The 23,976-nt window shown below is 39.6% G+C and overlaps 2 protein-coding genes across 2 annotated transcripts; one reads left to right on the top strand and one right to left on the bottom strand.

The window, feature by feature from the left end:
- The first annotated feature begins 252 nt into the window (after positions 1–252).
- LOC122317754 (leucine-rich repeat receptor-like serine/threonine-protein kinase BAM2) lies at positions 253–3,476 on the top strand. Its single transcript, XM_043134745.1, has 2 exons — positions 253–1,002; positions 1,363–3,476. The coding sequence occupies exons 1-2, from the start codon at positions 330–332 to the stop codon at positions 2,679–2,681; spliced, it is 1,992 nt and encodes a 663-aa protein (XP_042990679.1). The 5' UTR covers positions 253–329; the 3' UTR covers positions 2,682–3,476.
- Positions 3,477–13,254: 9,778 nt separating this feature from the next.
- On the bottom strand, positions 13,255–13,935 carry LOC122274614. The gene has a single exon (XM_043083638.1). The coding sequence runs from the start codon at positions 13,933–13,935 to the stop codon at positions 13,255–13,257; it is 681 nt and encodes a 226-aa protein (XP_042939572.1).
- Positions 13,936–23,976: the final 10,041 nt, after the last annotated feature.

The following is a 23,976-nucleotide window of genomic DNA, read 5'->3' on the forward strand; positions in this document are numbered from 1 at the left end:
TAATTAAATTAAAAATAAATTAAATGTTAATATAAAAATAAATAATTAAACTTTATAATATAAGTCTAATTTATTAAAATATAATAACATATAATCATACATTTTGTTGATATTATTCAAAAGAGTTTTCATTATCTTTTAGTAAACTTCAAATTCAAAAGTCCACGTACGAGAAAGTTATTTAAAAAAACTGATAATTTTTTTTTTTTTTTTCAAATGACCTTTTATAAGGCTTCACACTTCACTCATTACAAACATCTTTCTCATTCTCGCTCCATATCAGCTTCTCCGTCACCTCTCCAAACCAAATCAAGAAATTAAAGAGAAACATGAAAATGCAATTCCTCCTTTCACTTCTGCTTCTGTGCCTCCTCCACGTCCATCCAACCCTTTCTGGCGGATACCTCCTCCTGGAATACAGAGCCCTCCTCTCCGTGAAGTCCTCCATCAATGACCCACAATCAGCTCTTTCTACGTGGAACGCCTCCACTAGCCACTGCAACTGGACGGGTATCACGTGCCACCCTTCCAGTCGTCGCGTGACCGTCGTCGACATCTCAAACCTTCAACTCTCTGGTACTCTCTCCTCGAACCTGTCTGATCTCCGTTTCCTCTCCGAACTCTCCGTCGCTGGCAATAATCTCTCCGGGGCCATCCCCGCCGAGCTCTCTTCCCTCTCTGCCCTTCGCGTCCTCGATCTCTCACATAATAGCTTCAACGGCACCTTCCCCTCCCAGCTCTCCCATCTCCGTTTCCTCTCCGAACTCTCCGTCGCTGGAAATGATCTCTCCGGGGCCATCCCCGCCGAGCTCTCTTCCCTCTCTGCCCTACGCATCCTCGATCTCTCATATAATAGCTTCAACGGCACCTTCCCCTCCCAGCTCTCCCATCTCCGTTTCCTCTCCGAACTCTCCGTCGCTGGCAATGATCTCTCCGGGGCCATCCCCGCCGAGCTCTCTTCCCTCTCTGCCCTCCGCGTCCTCGATCTCTCATATAATAGCTTCAACGGCACCTTCCCCTCCCAGCTCTCCCTCCTCAAGAACCTTCAGGTTTTGGATCTCTATGGCAACATCATGACCGGTGACTTGCCCTTGGCCGCCATCCAAATGCCCAACTTGCTCCATTTGAATCTAGGTAAAAACCACTTCTCGGGTCGGTTAACGTCCCAGTTCGGGCAATGGAAATTCTTGGAATACTTGGATGTATCCTATAACGAACTCGAGGGTCCTATACCGCAGGAGATAGGAAACTTGACCAAACTCAGGGAGCTCTACATGCCGTATAACAATTTGACAGGCGAGATTCCAGCGTCGTTTGCCGAGCTGAAGAACTTGTGGCTGCTGCGATTGTTTAATAACAAACTCCACGGCGCTATTCCTGAGTTTATTGGCGACATGCCGGAGCTGGAGGAGTTGCAGTTGGGGGAGAACAAATTTACCGGGATCATTCCTCAGAGGCTGGGAAAGAATGGGAAGCTTCAGCTTCTTGATCTTTCATCGAATAATTTGCCTGGGACTCTGCCTCCTCATATGTGTTTTGGGAATCGGCTTGAGATTCTGAATACCGAAGAAAATTTATTGGTCGGTCCAATCCCAGATTCACTCGGGAGGTGCGAGTCGCTGTCTGAGATCCGAATGGGGCGCAACTTTCTCAACGGTTCATTGCCAAGAGACCTTTTCGGTTTGCCCAATCTCACCGACGTGATGCTGCAGAATAACCGTCTGGCCGGGAAGTTTCCCATTTTCTCGAGAAACGATTCTAAATTGTGGACACTAGATATTTCTGACAACAATATTCATGGGGAGCTACCTAGTTGGATCTGGAGACTTCCCTATCTTGAGATTTTGAATCTCTCTCATAATTGTCTAGAGACTCTAGATGAGAATTTAAACTCTCCCAACACTTCCAAATCCTGGTTGAGAATCGTAGACCTTCAATCCAACCAGCTCCAAGGGCAACTTTCAAATCTCCCACTGCATTTTCAAGACTTCAATTACTACCGTTGGTACAACGGTTTGTTGCTGCCGCCGCTCACTTTTTTCTTCTCTGTTTCAAGAAATAAATTCGACGGGACTATTCCTACGTCACTGTGCAATGCAACTCTTCTAGATGTTCTAGACTTGTCCCATAATCGCTTGACTGGCGCGATTCCCCGATGCTTAATTGAAAGGAGTAGAGTTCCAAGCGTGATGGATTTAGGGGGAAACAATCTTACTGGCATAATTCCTGACTCCTTTCCATTCAATTGTGATTTACAAACTTTGGTTCTGAGTGGAAATCAACTAGAAGGAGAGCTACCACAATCCCTGGCCAGGTGCATTGCATTGGGGGTTTTGGACATCGGGAACAATCTCATTCAGGATACCTTCCCATGTTATTTGAAGAACATAGACACGTTGCAAGTCCTTATTTTGCGATCTAACCAATTTTATGGGTCTATTAATTGTCTAGATGCTGATACTACCTGGCCCAACCTTCAAATTTTAGATCTGGCCTCAAACCATTTTGTTGGAAAGTTTCCAATACGTTACTTTCCTAGCTGGAAGGCAATGATTGGAACCGAAAAGGGTGCTGAACGGATTGTAGCTTCCAGAGGTATTTTCAAATATTCTGGTACAAAATTTATGTTAAAATTATTTTTCAACATTGGCGGCTCAATTTACCCTATCAAACTAGGATAAATCTTACATTAAAAGGTAACGATTTGGAGTTTGTGAAGGTCCTAACTATCACAACCTCACTTGATCTGTCGTGCAATAGTTTTGACGGACATATACCTAAAGAAATAGGAGAATTCAAAGCTCTATATGCCCTCAACTTATCTCACAATGCTTTTACGGGTCAAATTCCACAAGCTTTAGGAAACTTGAGTGCTCTTGAGTCACTAGACTTGTCAAGCAACAAGCTCATTGGAGAGATTCCTCACCTACTTGCAGATGTTCTTAATTTCCTGACATTCCTTAACCTTTCGTTCAATCAATTGGTGGGAAAGATTCCACAGATCAAGCAATTTCCTACATTTTTAGAAAGTTCCTTTGAAGGAAACATAGGATTATGTGACTTTCCTATGAAAGAAAAATGCATACATGAAGAATCGGGACTGTCACCTCCTCCATTTGAAGAATCTCATTCGTATTTTGGGAATTCAATTGATTGGGACTTCTTAAGTGCCGAATTGGGATTTGTTTTCGGCCTTGGAATTTTTATTGGACCTCTTCTATTTTGGACGAGGTGGAGGAAATGCTACTACAAACATGTCGATGACATTGTTTTTAAAATGTTTCCTCAGACATACATAAGAATAGAAAATCATCGAAGTCGAGCACACAGGAATCAAGGACGGCAAGCACGTAGGAACCAAGGTGGGAGGTAATGCTCAATGCTGTCAGGTATGTCCCCAATTGATTTATTAGTATGTAATTAAATAATGTCTAAAGTGATGTATTATAAATTAGCAATGTTATTGAAATTCATAAGGCATCATCTCCTACATGGCATGCTACACAAAATAAGAAATATCAGGAAGTAATATGGCCTCGATCCCCCACCATGCAGCAGAAAGCGTTATGGGCATGAAGCACAGGGCTTTCTATCCATAATTACATTTGTATAAGTTTCTAATAGTATTGGCGTTACTTTATGTAAGAATTTAGTCTAATTTAGCAAAATATACGAAGCTAACTTTCCTCTACACATTGAATAAGCTAACTTTCCTCTATACCATTAAATTATTATTTATTTTTTTAATTTATTATTAATTCATCTCTTTATTAGGAGATAAAGTTGAGGACAATCAAATTAGGGAAGAGAGAAAAAAAGATATCAATATATTATTTAGCTGTGCAAAAGTGGTAGTCAATGCTAATGAAATTTGATCCATAATATTCTTTAAACTTTCACTATCTAAATATTTTACGAAAACCAATGCTGCTCTAAGTTGAGTAGCACTAAATGTAAGATTTCAGCTATTATCTTGCGAATATGTACATGGCTGTCTCGGTCTTCAGCTACGGGATTCCGATCCAAATTCTAAACTTCATTCATTAATCCATTTTTATTTAAAGGCTCGGTTTCTCTCTAGTTCTATATAAACACAAATTTATATTTATGTTCAGAGTTTATCCATCTGTTGGGATACAATCATAAAGTTGACTGCTCATAAAGTACTTTAAGAACCATCATCCATCGCATAAAACAATTTAGGAAGTACTCATTGTATAAAGAAAAATGATAAACACATAATATTTTTCACAACATATTTCACAATCATGTTTTAAAATGAATGGTATTATTGTAAAATATCATATAAAAGTAATATCAATTTACAAAAATACCCTAATTTTACATCATGTATTGTGAAGAGTGTTGTGTATCATTACTCTTGTATAAATACAGGCATGGGTTCTTTTGTTTTGTTCTTTTTGTGAGTAGGGCGTAAAATAAGTAGAATTACATAGGGCCATATAACCACATTTGCACTATAAGTACACTACAAGAATGAATCGATTTGAAACTTTTCCAAGAAATGCTTATGACATCCAGTTCAATATTTCTAAATTTAGAATAAAAATAATTTTATTGAGTCTAAATTAGGTTTAATGGACCATTTTAGATAAACTGACATGCTATTATTTATTGAGGCTTGTAATATACGAGTCCTAAAATTAGGACATGAACTAATTTGATTTATTTATTTACTTTTAATTCGGTTTAGTATTATTATTATTATTGTTATTATTTCATTTATGAAAGGGAGAAATGTCTATCATCAGTTTAGATTTATCTCATTTTAACATCACTTCGAGTCCTATATTAAATGAACCGCTAAGTAAATTTTTAAATTTCAAATTCTTCGGATGATCACGACCACCTCTTTTGTCATTATCTCTTTCTTCTCGATTGATCAATAATTGAGTCCAAATCAAACTCTCTGCCACCCTCCCTATCTTCTCGATAACCATGACTGTAGGAGTCACAAATGGATTTCTTGTGAAAGAGGCCTTAGTCCCATCTTTAAATTCCCCTCTTGCCACAAATTTCCCAAAAACAACAGCAATATCCTCATAGTAGGCCCTCTTCCTCACATCCTCGGCAGCAAAACCTCCATCAACGACCAAAACGGCAACATCGTGCAAGTCCCACGTTCACCACTCATGGCCAGCGTCAACTGCCACAACCATAAGCCGATCCTTAGCACCACGTACCCAGTCCAGCCACAAACAACCAATGTAAAATCCCACGATTGGTTCTCCTTTTTTTTTTTTTTTTGCATTTGTTGTGGCATGTCGTATATATACATATTCTTAAGATGGCTACAAGCTTCTTCTTTGGTTGCCGCTACATTCCCTAATCTCCTCCCCCGGGCATGGGCTAGTCATAGCCCTCACTTTTCCCTTCCTCTCTATAAGCCCATGCGGGTCTCTTCTCCTTTTCTTCATCATTTTCTCGATCTAACTTGCCACAGGTTGCCGAGTAACTACCCCGTCGCTAATATCAGCCAACCACCAACTTCGTCACACCTTGTTCCTCTTCCGGTGAGTCTTGGACCTTTCTGTCTCTCTACCCCTGGTTTTCTCGAGTCAATATCTGTTTCTTTTTGGTGTCAAACCCATACTTACACTTAGGCTATGTTTGGACAATTAGATGAGATGAGATGAGATGCCGTGCGACGGTGGTTGTGAATGGCTGAATCGAGACCAATGGTGGCAGTAGCTTTTGAAGGAACAGAGCCCAATTTTAGTCATTGTTTGTCTGAGAAAAATAGTGGAGAGAAGAGGAAGAGGAAGAGGAAGAGGAATCGGTGTGATCTTATCGAGAAAGGGCAGAGGACGACATAGCAAACATGGATAAAATTTCTCCTCTGAATGTGGTGGTGAAACACTGAGCGAAAATTTCTTTGTGCCGTTAGATCGAGAGTAACATAGAGAGATGAAGGTGAGCTTGCGATGGGCTTACCGAGTTGAAGGAGAGGCGGTCGAAGACCACGGTGGTTGGTTGGGCTTGGTTTGTTTATAGAGGGAATAGAGGCTGGGTTTCTTTTCTGTTGGTGGAGGTGTTTGCCATGTTTTGAGGAGTTGGCATGGGGAAAACATATAGATGGGACCCATCCTAGACGTGTTCGATCGAAAGTGTTTTAGTGAATTTTAGCAGAGGAAGACTCGGTATGATCATCGAGAATGGAGGGATATCAAAGGAAGGTGGCGTGAACTGAAGAGTGTGACTTAAGCTTTATTTGTTGTAAACTTCGGTGTGGCTGAAATTAACATGAGCACGTTTTATCCATGTAGAGAGGATTTGGCTATTTATCAGTGAGACTTGGTCAGTAGTGTAACGAGCAAACACTACAAAGTCTTAGCCAACTATTTACTCACTTTTATATGTTAATAGTGAAATGATAAAATTAATACTAATTTGAATTAAAATATTTAACAAAAAATTTAAACTAATAATAATAGCTAAATGATTAAATTTGATTAGTACGTCCTAAATTTAGTATTGGTATGTTACAGTTACACAAGGTCCCACCCACTCTTTCACAATGTGAACTTGGGAAGTGCTCTTGTATAGGTAGGGGGAGCGAATAGTAATATGTAGTGAGAGAGCTTGGAAATGTGAAGCAAGGACAATTAGGATGAGACCATGCCCACTTGTGAAAAACAACAAGGTGCAAGACAAAATTGGTAATGACTTCAGCTGTGAAGTAATACCTAACAACAAATATCCTAATTGCTAAACATCCCACCTTGTTCTTTAGTTTGTCAATTATTTAACGGCCTCTATAATTAAGCATTAGGTACTGTTTGGATAGTGAGTTCATCTATTTGTTGGGATACAATCATAAAGTTGACTGCTCATAAAGTACTTTAAGAACCATCATGCATCGTAAAACAATTAAGGAATTAGAATTACAAAGTGCCATATAACCACATTTGCACTAGAAGTACTCTGCAAGAATTAATCGATTTGAAACTTTTCCATGAAATGCTTATGACATCTCGTTATGTAACATCCGGTCCGATATTTCTATTAAAAATAATTTTATTGAGTCTAAATTAAGTTTAATGGGTCAATTTAGATAAACTGGTGGCTATTAATTATTGAGGTTTGTAACATACAAGCCCTAAAATTAGGGCATAAAATAATTTTGATTTATTTATTTATTTTTAATTCAGTTTATAACATCGGTCTCTAAACTTTGGACATAAAATACCTCCTTGCATGCACCATCTCTCTCTCTCTCTCTCTCTCTCTCTCTCTCTCTCTCTCTCACAATCTGATTCCAATAACCGGTATAGTGATCCACGTTCATCGGCAACAACACTAGGTCATAAGGGATCACCAATCTACAACCCAACCAACGTGAGCAGCATTGTCCATGGCTGACCACGTTGTTCTACAAGCTGAAAAACAAATCAAACACATGCTCCTCCGCTTAGATCTACTGTTGTCTACTGACCTCGAGGCCAAGTGGCTGATATCTCTCATCGCCGTGCATGGAAAACCCAGATACTGCCATTATGAGCCGGTCATCGGCAGGAGCTTAGCCTAACACCTGAAACCTATATGTAGTAACTCGAACCGAGGCCCACTACCATAGCCCAGTTCCATCTCTGGCAACACCTTCCTTGCCACCCTTCATTTCGAAAAGCACCTAAATCTGCTGCGATGAGATTTTCCTCTATCTCACTCCTTCATTGAACATCACCTTCCCCATCCCTTTGATGTCTCTCTTGTTCTTTGTTTTAGATCGATGGCCTTTGTTTCTGTTTGTGCTCTATTCGGTGATCCACTACCACCCACACCCCAATAAGCTCATCTCCTTCCACCTCTCTTTGTGGTAGTCGTATTTTCTCTTTCCCTCAGTATCTCACATTGTTTCTCTGTTCGCCTGGCACTGTCACATGCCAAGCACTACCGCAAACCGTCTCCCTCGATTCTCCCTCATTCATGTTTTGTGCTCTCTTTCCTCTCCCTTTCACCCTCTCTGTTTCTGCTCCTCCATGAGCACCACCATCATTATTCGCCACCTGAGCTCCTCTCTCTCTCTCCCCACCTTCCCATTTTTCTTCCCCTCTCTATGAGCACTGTAGTGCTCTCTCTTCCCCCCCTATAAGCCACTATCATGACTCTAGCCCACCACCACCACCACTTTTGTCGCCACCAACCACCCCTCCGTGTCCCTCTTAATCCTCATCACTCTCTGCCCCTTCAACCCTCTCTCTGACCCATAGCCCCTCCCTTGGTAAACGTAGACCATTAGCCACCCAACCTCGATCATCAATCCCTCCCAGTTCCTCTTTTAACTGTTTGAATGAAGCATTGGTTCAGAATTATAATTGTTACTTTTCAAAGCAACAGATCAACTACAACAATCCACTCGTGCAACCACTGGGTCACTTGTTAATGGGAATGCCCACAACCAGTCGATGAGTTCAGGACATTTAGATTATCTAGTAATTTCCTATTCGCACTATAAGTAGTTCTCAGTCTAGCTTTTAAAATAACTATAGTTGGAAAAATTATGAAATTGGGTTTTGTGCAATATGATTTTGTAATGTGATCGGAGTATTTATGTGATACCGAATCCCCATCCCCCTCTCTCCTTTTCTCTAGTTTTCTCCTTCTAGGATCTTGTGCCCTTAGTGTGCTAGGCAGTGAATGGGGTCTCCCCTTGTTGACAACTGCTATTGGATTTCCATTCGCATACTATGCCAAAGCATTTAATGCGATAACATTTCTTCACGCATGGTTTGGGTCTGGGCCCCACCTGTGTCTGCCGTGACCCAATTCTCCTTGGTAGGAGATTGGGCAGGGCTAGGCTCACTTGGACCTCGGGCCTTGAGGGTGCTTAGGCAGAAGCCGGGTCCCTGAAGGGGGAGAAATATCCCTTCCAAGGACAAAGCGATAGCAGTTGGAGTCTGAGCTATGGCGAGGACGCCGATGACATGATGGTCTCTGGCGATATTGGAATATTGTGGGAAGATGACAGATTTTGTTAGCCTTCGGAGTTGGAGCAGAGGAAGAGTAAAAGGACGTGCATGGATTACCAAAAGAGAGGGACACCATGCGACGGTGGTTTTGAGTGGCCGAACTGAGATCAATGGCGACAGTAGCTTCTGATGGAACACAGCCCAATTCTAGTCCTTGTTTGGCTAAGAAAACAAGTGGAGACTAGAGGAAGAAGAATCGGTGTGATCTTACCAAGAAAGGGCATATGACAACAGAGCAAATATGGATTGAGGAGAAGACAACGACAATGATTGGGGTCTCCTTTGAACATGGTTATGAAACATTGAGAGAAAATTTCTTTAGATCGATCGTAGCAAGGAGCGATGAAGGTGAGCTTGCGATGGGGCTTACCGAGTTGAAGGAGAGGAGCCTGAGGACCACAGTGGTTGGTTGGGCTCGGTTTGTTTACGAATGAAACAGAGGCTGGGTTTCCCTGTTGTTAGTGGAGGTGTTTGCTATGTGTTGAGGAGTTGGCAAAGGGAAAACATATAGATGGGAACCGTCTTGGACGTGTTCGATTCAAAGTGTTTCAGCGAATTTTAGCGGAGGAAGACTTGATATGATCATCGAGAATGGAGGGATAACAATGAGAGGTGGTGTGAATTGAAGAGTGACTTAAGCAGTTTACTCATGGGTGAAACAAACATGAGCACGTTTTACCCATGTAAAGAGGATTTGGCAATTTATCAGTGAGACTTGGTTAGTAGTGTTACGTTCAAACAGTGCAAGTCTTACCTAACTATTTAATCACGTTTATTTATTAATAGTGAAATGATAAAATTAATACTAATTTGAATTAAAATGTTGATAATAATATATATTAAAAAATGAAAACTAATAATAATAACTAAATGATGAAATTTATCTTGTATGTCCCAAATTTACGATGGGTATGTTCCAGTTATGCAAGGTCCCACTCTTTTCACAATGAGAACTTGGGAAGTGCTAATGTATAGGTGGGACCGTGGGGGAAGCGAATAGTAATCTACAATGAGAGAGCTTGGAAATGTGAGGCAAAGACAATAAGGATGAGAACATGCCCACTCTTGAAAAACAACAAAATTGAAGACAAAATTAGCAATGGCTTCAGCTGGGAAGTAATAACTAACAACAAATATCCTAATTGCTAACCCCACCTTGTTCTTTAATTTGTCGATTATTTAACGGCCTTTGCAATTAAGCATTAAGACACACACAAATATATATATATATATATATATATAGCTCTTTTGCTACTTCAGATGGATCCCAACCCATTTGAGCTTTTTTCTTGTCAACTATTTTCTTTAGATAAAAGAGAACCATAAGAAGGAGGGTCGGATTGGTCAGGTCCCGGGCCACCATCCAAGCTTTCCCATATGTTGATTGCCATTATAGCTGCGTCTTCCTTTGTGGAAGCCCATACCATAGGCCCATAATCAGGTGACCATAGGCCCATAATCTGTTGCTTGCATAATTAGAAAGGCAACTCATCAATCATAGCCGATTAGACACAGATAAAAATTCAATAGAAAAGCAAATTACAAAGGAGGACTACTTTTCTTAATTTCTTAGAAAAGAAAAGATAAAAAGCCATGAAATAGTTAGGGAGAGTTTGGGCTCTCCAAGAGCAGTACTTGAATTTAAATTACTTGGAGCAAAACTTTTCATGTGGTGATTCTTGAAAACATGTAAAATCTCACTGTATTTACTATTAAGCTTATAACTGACAGCATTTAATTTAGTCGTGAAGTCCAAATATATATTGTGTTTATCGTTTTTTTCAAATTATAGAATGTGTTCAAGTGAGAGAAATCGGACAAATTTTCAATCTCTTCGCGTTTTAGTGCTTTTTGTGAGCATCCAGCATGATTATATATCCTCTCACCACATTCATCTTCTTCTTCTTCTTCTTCAACACCCTCATGCATAATTAGCATAATAGTAATTCATGCAACGTGATTTCTGGGATGGGGTTGGAATTAGAGCTTCGGGCATGCAGCTTGGAGGTTTGCTTATTTCCTTCTTTTTATTAACTTAAAAGAGTCTTAATTAGCCCTGGCTCGGGCTTTTACTTTTTTCCCTAGTTCTAAGTGAAGTTGTTTTGAAAATCTATGGTAAGTAGATACAACCAGGGAATCTGTCCCCACCCAACTCATTCTTTCCAACTTTCTAACCCCACTCCCCATAATAACATATTACTCAACTAAACGAGAAGAGAGTATAAAAATAACCCTGGCCTCGATCTTCCACAGCCACCAACCTCTCAACCCCTCCCTTCCCTGACACCAAAATTAATTGTGTCACCCTAATTCATACTCTGACAATCATACAAAATTACAACTTCTTAATGCTATCGGCCAAACTACGTCCAAACAAATATGGGTCCTTAATTGATTATAAATGTCAACACATGGGATGCATTTTTAGATTAGGAGCTTTTAAAATAAATATTGTGCCATATATATCGTTCTCCACATTATGACACATAACATCTTTAAGCTATCAAATAAAATTATAATATACATTTTACAAATGAACGAAGCTTAGCCTTTGAAGAATTTCTATGAAATAGAGTCATCTCGGCCCGGAGGGGTGGCGCTCATTCCTTCTTATATTAGGGTCTTCCTTTTTCTTCTCTACTTATATCAAACCATCTCGTGTATTTCCAATAGTTTTTTCGAGAACATTTTCAATAGGCAAAAATCCTCCTCCTTTTATCTTCATTTTCTTGAAAAAAATTAACTCTTTTCAATATAGTTCACCCCATCGGACGCTCGAAATTAGTGAACTATTATGAATCTTAACAGATTACAACACAGTCTCTCGTCTTGAAACCGCAATTCTCCAAACAATTTGTATCAAAACGCCAATCGCTTTTATCTTCATATTGTGAGGGAAAGCTGCTAATTTTCAGAATAAAAATGTTGTAACATTGGAAGTATTTGATGATGAATTGTGTTAACTGATGTCAAAACTTGAAGTACATCAATTTGTTTTAGTAGATGGATGACATTTATGTGGTTTTTAACGTACTAGAATATAAATTTGACGATTTAATTAACTTCTTACATCAGTTTTTTTGTTTTTTGCTTTTTTTTGAATTTTTCCCTGAAGTAGGGATCCAGAGTTAAACTCCCAGCGCTAGCTCACACTTCACCTTAAGCACTTTTATGAATGAATAACCAATGATGTTCCCAATTAGCACTATAAGAAGCATGTTTGGCAACGCAGAAACGGAGTTGAAATACCGGAAAATACAGAACTACAAAATGAAACAAAACTTGAAACATTTTAAAAGATAAGGATCAATGACATGGGTCGAGGAGCCCCATAATAACCCAATACTTTAATACCAATGTGAGATTAAGGAAAGGATTAAGGTTAGGTGAGGTGAAATGATCAATCTATAATAACAAAATGTGCAGGTCTTATTGAGCATTATTTTAGAGATATGTCAGAATGTTCCATACCTTTTGGTTGTAATATTCTTTAGATGCCCATGGAAATGCCATTATCTATAGTTCATCTGGCAGATACATCCCTTAAGAAATGCTACCGAATTTATTATAGTAATGATGAAAGGGGTTCTATAAAGTGAACCATCACCAAGAATGAAATATAAGTATTGTCATGGACTTTGGAAGAGACACAGTTCAATACAAAATTTAATTCCATTAACTTCCAACTTTACCTTACTATTTGTATTTTTTTTTTTTTTTTTGAAGTTAAAACTCATTTCCATTCTATTGAATCAAAGAAAAGATACATGAAGGAATGTCCTCCAGAGTTACAATGAAATCATCAATAGATAGAGCATCCTTTGCTAACAAGTGAGCTACCCAATTGCCATTTCTCCTAACATGAGAAATGTCCCACTTTGCAAAGTTCCTTATCAACTGTTTTGCTTCATAGGCAAACATACTAGCACTGTTACCACCATCTGACTCCCTTCTCATGGAGTGCAGTGCTCTAGGCGACTACAAAAATGCTACTTACCACACCTGCCTATGCTGCAGCTTTTTGAGAGCCTCCTCAGTTCCATGGACAGTCATATTATTCAAGAATTTGCTGTGGTTGCAGGGAAAATATGGTGGGGGAGGAATAACTTTTTGTTCAAAGGAGACTTTATTCATCCCAATGTCATCATTAGAGAGGCAAAAGAGACCATTGAAATGTTAAATGTGGAGGGCACTAGCAGAAATCTATGGGCAAACAAAGCTTGTCTATCTCCAGTAGATTGGCAAGCCCCTCCCCCGAGCTGGTTTAAGATGAATTGGGATAGTTCATATCATCATCCCTGTCCTTCCCTCCCTCCCTCCATGGCTGAGCTCCAGGTTGTCCATCTGGTTTGTCTCCTTCACCATATCGTTTGAATTGCAGTTCACTCTCCTTTACTGCAGTTGCTCTCAACCAGGTCCCATATTGGAGCTGGCCACCCCCATTCTGTCCAGTACTGGTGCATGAGGCCTGGGAGTGTTTGATCACTCCACACTTGAAGCATAGGGAGGGCAGCCTTTCATATTTGAAAGGTACCCACATCTTTTTGCTTTCTACTGTGAGAAACAGGCCTCTGAGGAGAGGTTTGGTAATGTCTACTTCTACTCTGAGCCTTAGGAATCTCCCCCACCCTATACCTCTATTATCTGCATGGACTTTAAGTACCCTTCCAATACTACTTCCAAGTTGGTAGCCAAAGTCTTGGTTCATAAAATCAAAAGGCAGGTTGAAAGCTTGGATCCAAAACTCTTCTTTGTTGAAAGGCACTTCATTGATGGACATGGAACCATCAAAAACCTGAAGGCAAATTAGCCATCTGTCAAGGGACCATGGCCTGCCATTAATCACTCGTATCATGTCCAGTTCTTTGTGGAACTCTATAAGAAACTTGTTTAAGCCAACTTCTGAGAACTGTAACCAGCTTTCACACTTCCAAACTTTTGACATTGTGTTCTTAAAAGCTTCCTTGTTTACTTACTATTTGTATTTTAGTCATTCCTAATTTATTGGTTGAGTCACATCTGACTTGGTTCTTTAGCTACGAGTCTAGGAATCTTTTCAATTCCAGTCTTATTATTTAGTTTAGATTGTTCTTAACTGCATTATGATTTCCTTTTTATGGTATTTTTTTTTCCAAAAAATTGAAAGTGAAAGGAGAAAAGAACAAACAACAAGATTGCTAGAGGCTTACTAAAATGCCAAATCCCAAAACCAACTCTTTATGGGTTTGCTTATCACCTCACCTCCTGTAAGTCCTCCTCTAGCTTATTTTGGTTTTTCTTTGTCATGTAATTGCTGGTTTTTCTAGCTTGTGCTTGGTTTTGCTCAAGTTGGTAGAACTTGAAGTGCGTTGCTGATAATTAATCCTTATAGTAAAGCTTAATTTTTTTGTGGGGTTTATTAATCCAATGGAAGGATTATTTGTGGGGACAAGGGAAGGAATCTGAAGTTCCCAATGAGGCTCCCAATGTAAATACCTTAAATAGAGAGAAGTGTTCCTCATAGAAAGGATGTGTAGATCGTCCTATAATGCCTAAAATTCTAAGAACCTCGTTGATACAATGTGAATGCTCCCTGCAATTGTGGTTTTTTTTTTTTTTTTTAAGAGTACTTTGTTGTTAACTTCAATGATCTTGCTCAACTCTGTTTTTTCCTTTCAACAAGTCTGGGATTAGTGTTGGTGCAGTTCTTAGTGTAGTTGCTATAGATTTTGGGTTCTTTATTTTCGTTGCAACCATAAAATGCATACATGAAGTACCTGACTTGAGTTAAAATATTGTAAAAGATGCTCCTAATATCACTCACATGCGTTGTCAAGTAATGAAGGGTAGGACTTGGAGCATTGTTCTTTAATTTTTTTTTTTTTTTTTTAATTTACTTTTTGCCGATCTGTCAAATATTAGGAGACATTGCTTGATTACCCTGCAGCTACTGAAGTTGAAAAATGAGACATTGCTTGAACACTCCTCTTCAGAAAAACCAAAACTACTTCCTTCCTCTATTAAGCCTCAGCTTCTTCAAGTCTTCTATCTCTCTCTCTCTCTCTCTCTCTCTCTCTCTCTCTCTCTCTCTCTCTCTCTCATTGTATATATTTTTGTGCTGTGGGGAAGATAGTATTGATGTTTGGGATATAGAGTACTGGAACTTCAACACATTGATGCAGCTGTAAGTATTGCAAATGCAGTCCTATCACGTTTTAATGGTTATTATCTTGTGGATATCCATGATATTCAAGATATTGAAATAACTAGCATCATTGGCGCGTATTTTCAATTTTTTTTATTTAGATTCTTAGACCCGCATGGACTGGGATTAGGTGTGTGTATATATATATATTGCAGAGAGGCTTAGAGAATTACCAAAAAGCAACCAACAAACATATAAAATATCAGTGATAGTAATGAAGGCTTCTTATGTCGCTTTGATACATCGAGAACAACTTTGATTAATTGGAAAATGAGACGACATCATGAATAACTTACTCATAACTAATTCATGTAGCTTTTAACAGTTTATACTCTATAATTAATGGTTGCGTAGAGGCTTTTGTGTAATGTTTGTTTGTTGAAGTATGTTGCTGCAGTTTTGGGATAAAAAAAAAATAGTATGTTGTACATGTTTTGCGCTCTTTTCTTCTTCCATTCCATTTGCTTCATGCTTTCTCTACCTCTTGAATCTCCTTTTTCTTTGTCTGCTTTGTCCATGCAGGAAGCTCTTTATTCCAAGTTTTTATCGCAGGTTTCATGGCTGCCACTTCTGGACGTTTAAAGGTTAGCACTGTTTCTACATTTTTGGGAGCAACTTCTCCTATTTCTCTTTCATGCTTACTCTCAGGCTCTCGGGCTTCTTTCTCTCCTTTAGGCTCTGTCAGCTACAATTGTCACTGTTATTGAGTTATGATAGTTTGTTCTGTGCTACGTGTAAGTTATTTTTTTATCCTATTTCTACTGCTGGTTTGTCATTGTGCAGGTGGATGCTCTGACTTTGGTTCTGAAATGGCCCTTGATCCTCTCTATATAGTAAACATGGTTCCCAATGGCTTGGAGATACCTCGGTTAGTGTGGTTAGAATGATGCTGAATTTCTTTTTGTAGTCGTTCCTATCTCAAAAGAAATCTTGCATAACATAAAACCTTGGGTGTAAATGTGGGCTATGGAGTGCTTGAATTGATTTAGATCTCTTCTTCCTTTCAGATAGACTCTGAGAAATTGGTTCAGGATAATGTTGGATCTTCTTGATGTAAGTTTTCATACATGCTCCACATCATTGAGAGCATTTTCAAAAGCTAAATGGTGGTGCGCAAAAGAATTTAAGAGTTTTGTACATACTGTCATTTGTCATTTTTGTCACTTTATTCTAAATTTTATTTTATAGCATTTATTGATTTTATTTTATAGCCTTTATTTTGTTTAAGTAGAAAGTCTTTTTTTTCTTTTTCTTTTTTTCTTTTTTTTTTTAATTTTGTAGAAGACTATATCTTCTAGGTCAAATGCATGCATGAAAATTTATGAATGATCTTGTGAACAACATATGAAAGCTATAATATGAATGTTTCATGTATTTTTTTTTTATGTATCCCATTTAATGCATTTTTTTATTTAAAAAAAAAAAGAGAGTAAGGGGTCATTTCTGAAATGTTTGGTTTTGTATCGCTGGAAATAGCTATTTGCATCCTTCAAAATCGCTGATAAAACTTATTTGCGGCGCTTGACAAAGTGGCAAATATGTATTTCCCGCTAAAGATATCGTTGGAAAAGTCATCGCGGTGATACTTAACCATACTTTAACAAACTATAATATGTGGTGAATTTATGGGCCTTTTCCGGCAACACATAATTGCCAAAAATAATATTATTTCCAACGATTATTGCAAATCCTTGGTAAAAAGCAATTGTCCCTTCTTTGGCATCCAATGCGCATTGATGCAAAATCCGATGAAAAAATTAATTGCAGCGATTTTGGGCATTTTTTGCAACAAAATCAAGTGCTAAAGGGCATTTTTCTTGTAAAATTATAAAATCACCTTAGCATTTTACTTGTGTGTGTGAAGTCTTGGCCAGTGTAGAAGCCTAGACCACAAAAAGAAAAAAGGGCCCAGCCCCTCACCCTTAAATCAGCGTCATTCTCTACTAAAGGGGAGGGGGGATGAAACCCTAATACGCCACACCCCTCCCTCTCTTTTCTCTTCTTTCCTCCTTCTCCCTCTCTTCCATCCTACGCTGCACCACACCCCGATGGCCTCAGTTTGTGCTCTATTTGGTGACCCACTACCACCTGCACCCAATAAGCCCATCTCCTTCCATCTCTCTCTCTGATTTTCATCCTCTCTTTTTCCCTTCGTATCTCACTTTATTTCTTTGTTTTCCCTGCATCGTTGCATGCCAAGCACCACTGCAAACCACCTCCCTCGATTCTCCCTCATTCCTTTCTGTTAAATGGAGGGGCGCCCACGTGGGGTAGACCCCTCCTTTCATTCTGTCTAACGCATGGCTTAAAGCCATGCATAGGGGTGAGCATCGGCCAGTCCGGACCGGCAAAACCGACCGGACCGGCACTGTTTGGACCGGATCGGACCGGACCGAATTGGATCCGGTTCGGTCCGGTCCCATTTTTAAGGGACCGAAAAGATTCAGTCCGGTCCCGGTCCGGGAGTTTTTCACCCCGGACCGGACCGGACCGGACCGAATAGAAATAAAAAAAAATAAATATTATTTATATATATTATTTATATAATAGTATTAGCATATTACTAATATATATAATAGTATACTATATGTATATATATTAAATATATTACAATATAATTACATAAATATTAAAAAAAATGTCATTAAATATTAGCATATTATATAAATATATAGTTATCACTATTACTATTATTACATATAGTTATTAGTTATAGTATAGTTATTATTACATATATTTATTAGTTATAGTATTATTACTAATAGACTAATAGTATTCGCATATTACTAATATATATATATATAATACTATATATATATATTAAATATATTACAATATAATTACATAAATATTAAAAAAAATATCATTAGATAAAAAAAAAAAAAAAAGTCAACCTTGGACCGAATGGACCGACCGGACCGGACCGAATAGGACCGGACCGGACCGGTCCTGATGGAGTTCGGTCCGGTCCAGGGTGGGAAAACCCTGGACCGAATAGGTCCGGTCCGGTCCACAAAACCTCCCCGGACCGGACCGAACTCACCCCTAGCCATGCATTATTGCTTATAACGCGTTACTGCCATTTAATATGCTGGCCTTATATAGCCCCCCTCGTTTGGTTCTTTGGGTAAGCTGACTAAGTGAAAATCTCTCTCTTTTGTTCTCTCTTAGAGTAGTATTTAGGCTGTAGATTTGTTAAGTGTTACTCTAGTTTTATACTACGTAGTACACTTTACCACCTAGTGAAAACTCTTGAGATTTGTGGAGCATTTTTATAAGCTGAGCTTGAGGTACTTTCCACTGTGCTTTCTTACATTGGTATCAGAGCTTTTATAATTGCTTCCAGTTTTTTTTTGCATAAGCATGTAAACTGTGATTGTGCCAATTTTTTTTTTTTTTTATATTGTTCGCGCATGAGTGTTGCTGGAAACTTTTATTTTAAACAAAAAAAATAATAAAAATTGGACGAGCATCTGTGCAGTGGACGAAAAGCACCGCGTCCACCACCTGTGCGTGGAGGAGCAGCGCGCACCAAATGGTGCTGCACTCACCACCCACGCATGGTGGTGCAGCACGCACCACCCCTACACCCGGTGGTGCAGCGCGCACCACCTGATGGTGATGGTGCTGTGCGCACCACGGTGCCGCACGCACCAGCAGGTGCCCACGGTGCTCCGTGCACCGTGGGGGCACCATGCAGCACTGCCTCAGTGCTGCACGCACCAGAGGGGTGCTGCCAGCACCGCCTCGGTAATGCGCACACCGTGAGGTGCTGCCAGCACCACCTAGGTGTTGCGGCAGCACCTAGCTTCCTCTGGAAGCAGTTTCTGGCGACCGGCGGTGCCGGTGACGTCCATAAACGGTAGCTGAAGTTGCTGTTTTTTTTTTTCGTTACTGTTCACGTGAACAGTAACATGCAGGAGGAAGAAGATGACTTGAGTCATCTACTCTCTGATGGGCCGGGTTGGGCTTGGGCCCTTCGGTCCACTATGTTTTTGTTTAAAAACTATACTGGGCTGGGCCATTCTGCCCATTTATTTCTTGTTTTAAAAAAAATTGGGCTTGGGCTTTCGGCCCATTTGCTTTCTCTTAAAAAAAAGAAAAATTGGCATGATTTAATATATGCTTAGATATATTGTTATATTACATGTGAACTTTTATTTAATGCTTTAGATTAAATGTGATAACATGTGAATATTTGGTTATTTTCATGCTTTTTTTTTTTTTTTCCATAATGTTATATTACATGCGATCTTTTATTTAATTTTTAGATTAAATGTGATAACATGTATGTGTGTATTGAACATGTGGAAATATGATTATTTTATCATCTATGAATGTTAGACTTGAATGTTTAGACATTAGTCTTTATTTCTTTTAGTGATAAAATAGAAAATCCTCCTAAGTAGTCTTAGTTAGAATTGTCAGTGTGAATGATAGGCTGAAAGAATTGCAGTGACCCCAGTAAGAACTATAAATGCACTGTATAGCCAAAAGACCATGGTGACCCCAGTAAGAACTGTAAATGCACTGTATAGCCAAAAAGACTACAGTGGCCCCAGTAAGAACTGTAAATGCACTAATGGAACAAGAAAAATGGACTGTAATGGTCTCTTATGAACCATCTTTGTAGACTGGCCCAACAGGTTGCTGTAGTCTGGCTGTCTTTGTAGACTGGCTCAACAGGTTGCTATGGTCTGGGTAGCTGTCCTTGTAGACTGGCCCAAAAAGTTACTGCGGTTTTAGTAGGTTATGTCTTTACATATGACTAGGCCTAGATGACTACTTAAAATAGTGGGAGTATGATTGAGATTTATGATGATAAATTCTCCCATATTTGTTTTTTAAAATTTGCGCGGGAATTAAGCTAGAAATTTAATAATTGGATATTATGGCGCAAGAGATGATTCTGAAGCCTAGCGATTTTTCGATCTTGCGACATGTCTAAATTATTCTTTTTCTAACTTGAAAGGACGCGACAGATTTCTTAGATGTGTGAGTAATATCCCTTCTTTGCGTATTGTAGTGAAATGACATCCAAGAATATTGTTGCCGACTTAAACAAAGGGGAGAAATTAGATGGAGAAAATTATGACATATGGCATCGCAAGATCCAATATGTTTTAGATGAGCAAGAGGTCTTGGAGGCCTTATCTCACACCCTTACTATGTCCGAGGAAGGGAACTCGGAACAATACAAGATAGATCAACAAGCCTATACCCAATGGGCTAAGAAAAATCGGTGCGCGCACATAATAATGTTAAGCAGCATGCACAATGATCTGATGTGTGAGTTCGAGATCTATGACACTGCCCAAAGCATGTGGGAGGCTTTGAAATTGAAGTTTGGTGGAACTTCAGCCATTAGGTTGCGTGGATTAACCATGAGGTTCGACTCCTATAAGATGCGCTCTGACCACACGATGAAGCAGCATCTTAGGGTTATGTCAACTATGATCCGCGAACTTAGATCGGCAGGAAACAACCTGACAGATGAACAGCAAGTATAGGCAGTGATAAGATCACTACCGAATTCTTGGGAGAATATGAGCCAGAACCTGACGCATAACGAGAATATCAAAGACTTTGATGATGTCTCACGTCACTTGGAATTGGAGGCTGAGCGCCTAGAGGCTGCTAAACCCAATCATACGGCCTATGTGGCTAATGCTGGTTCGCGCAAGGCATCAAGGCCTAAGCGCAAGAAGTCCAAGAATGGAGTAGCTGCTGAACAAATTAAAAAAGTATCAGGAACTTCTCAGGGCACCAAGAGGGGCAAGCGCGGGAAAAACAAGTTAAAATTAGAGTGTTTCAACTGCGGAAAGATTGGCCACTTCGCTCATGACTGCACTGAGCCGAAGAAGGTACACTCTGACTTTTCTCGCATTATTTTTGTAACTAGCCATGTGATGGTTGCTGACTCCTATCCTTTGTGGACTGTTGATTCAAGAGCGACCGAGCATATAGCACGAGATAGAGTTGGATTTGTGGAGTATCGCCGGATTCCAACTGGGAGCCGTGATATCAAGGTGGGGAATGGAGCTAGCGTGGAGGTACTGGGACTTGGTACCTACAAGCTGGACTTGCGAGGTGGCCGCAGTCTTTTCCTCAATGTGCTATACGCTCACGAGATCTGACGAAACTTACTTTCAGTTGTTACTCTATTAAAACTTGGTTTTCGGATTGTTTTTGAAAACAATTATGTTTCCTTTAATTTGGGCCATGTGTTTTATGGCAATGCTTTTCTTCAAGAAGGTTTTATGATATTGGATTTGGTTTATTCTAATATAAATGAATCTATTGCTTTTCTTTTTTCATCTATTGATAATTTGGATTCATACACATGGCATGCTAGGCTTGGCCATATAGGGCAAGATAGAATGACTCGATTAGCTAGAGAAGGCCTGATAGGCAATCTCGCTAAGGTCATCTTGCCCACGTGTGAACATTGTCTAATGGGAAAAGCTAAGAGAAAACCGTTTGGAAAAGCCACCAGGGCATCTTTTTCACTGCAATTAGTCCACTCAGACATCTGTGGTCCAATGAGTGTGAGGGCAAGACACGGAGGTGTCTACTTCATCACTTTTATAGATGATTTTTCACATTAAGGTCATGTCTACTTAATCTCCCATAAGTCTGAAGCATGGGAATGTTTTAGGCAATATCTAAGAATGGTCGAGAATTAGTTAGATAAGAGTTTAAAAACTCTAAGAACTGACCGAGGACGAGAATATCTCTCTGAGCATTTTAAAAGGCTCTGTGATGAAAAAGGAATAAAAAAACAGTTAACGATGCCGAGTACGCCGCAGCAAAATGGCGTGGCAAAAAGGAGAAATTGAACACTGCTTGAGATGGTTAGGTCAATGATGGCGCAAGCAAACCTACCAATTTCTTTTTGGGGGGATGCACTTTTGACTGCTGCCTACATTCTTAACCGAGTGCCCTCCAAATCAGTAACTTCCACCCTATGTGAACTATGGACCGGCGAGAAATCCAATTTGAGTAACTTGCGGCCATGGGGTTCAACGGGTTTTGTTCATGATCTTTCTCATAAGTATGGGAAATTAGAGGGAAGAAGTGTATCTTTATAAGGTACTTAGAACACTCTAAAGGGTATGTGTTAATAGGTGAACAAATTGATTGAAGTGTAACTGAGATTGAATCACGAGATGTGGACTTCATTGAAAATGAATTTCCAAGTAGAAGTGAGGTTGATAGGAGCTTAGAACTTCATGAGATTGTGGAACAAGAGGAAAGTGCTCCAAGGAACTTAGTTGAGAATGAGGAAGAAATTCTTCAAGCTCCTACAAATGATAAAAGGGACTTAAATCCGAATGGGAGTACACCACTTGTCAATCAATCACAACAATCTCAGCCGCGCAGAAGCACACGTGAAAGCATTCCCCGTCGTCGTTTTGAGATTGAAGGGGAAGCTTTTATGGTAGCTCCGCATGATGATGATGAGCCTAGGACAATTCATGAGGCTTTCTCATCTTCTACTAAAGATGAGTGGATGAAAGCTCTTAATGATGAAATTGAGTCTATGAAGACTAACCAGGTCTGGGATCTGGTTGATCTACCGATAGGGCGTAAGACTATTGGGAACAAATGGGTTCTTAAAGTCAAACGCAAGTCGGATGGATCGATAGATAAATACAAAGCTCGTTTCGTGGCGAAAGGATATACCCAACAGGAGGGTATAGACTATGAGGAAACGTTTTCACCAGTGGTGAGGTTTGCTTCAATTCGTCTGATTCTAGCTATAGTAGCAAACATGGATTTGGAACTCTACTAAATGGATGTTAAGATAGCATTTCTCAATGGAGAACTAGATGAGGAGATTTATATGGATCAACCAACGGGTTTTGTGGTCAAAGGTCAAGAGCGCAAAGTGTGCAAGCTCAAACGATCAATATATGGCCTAAAACAATCATCTAGGCAATGGTACCTCAGATTCCATCGAGCCGTTCTTTCGAATGGGTTTACGATGATCACAGAGGACCATTGTGTCTATGTCAAAAGGTCCAAGAAGAGTTTCATTATGTTGTCATTATATGTTGACGACATACTACTAGCTGGAAATGATAAAGGGTTGATAGTCGCCACAAAAGAGTGGTTATCCTTCAATTTTGAGATGAAGGATATGGGTGGAGCAGAATACATTCTGGGAGTTAAGATTTACAGAGATCGCTCAAAGAGACTTTTGTGTTTGTCCCAATAGACTTACATAAAGAAAATCCTCGAGCGTTTCCTAATGAATGAATGTAAACCCATTGACACTCCTGTTGCAAAAAGTGAGAACTTATCTAAAGAGTTGTGTCCTAAGACTCAAATAGAAAAGGAAAAGATGGCCCGTGTCCCTTATGCTAATGCTGTGAGTAGTCTGATGTATGCAATGATGTGTACTCGGCCTGACATATGCTATGCAGTTGGCTTAGTGAGTAGATTCCAATCTAACCCTGGACTGGCTCACTGGAAAGTAGTCAATAGGATTATGCGATATCTTAAGGGAACTGCAGACTATGTGTTGTGCTCTCAAGTTTCAAATTTACAGCTAAAAGGTTACAGCGATGCCAACTGGGGTAGTGACCTAGATGAGCGTAAATCAACCACTGGGTATGCCTTTCTGCTCAACAATGGCGCCGTTACATGGAGCAGCAAGAAACAACCCTGTATAGTTTTATCCACTATGGAGGCAGAATATATAGCTTGTTCTGTAGCGGTTCAAGAAGCTGTTTGATTACGGAGATTCCTCAAGCATTTAGACATTGGCACGGATATTTCAGATCCGGTCACAATATT

Source organism: Carya illinoinensis, chromosome 8 (assembly GCF_018687715.1).
Source record: "Carya illinoinensis cultivar Pawnee chromosome 8, C.illinoinensisPawnee_v1, whole genome shotgun sequence".
Lineage (NCBI taxonomy): Eukaryota > Viridiplantae > Streptophyta > Magnoliopsida > Fagales > Juglandaceae > Carya > Carya illinoinensis.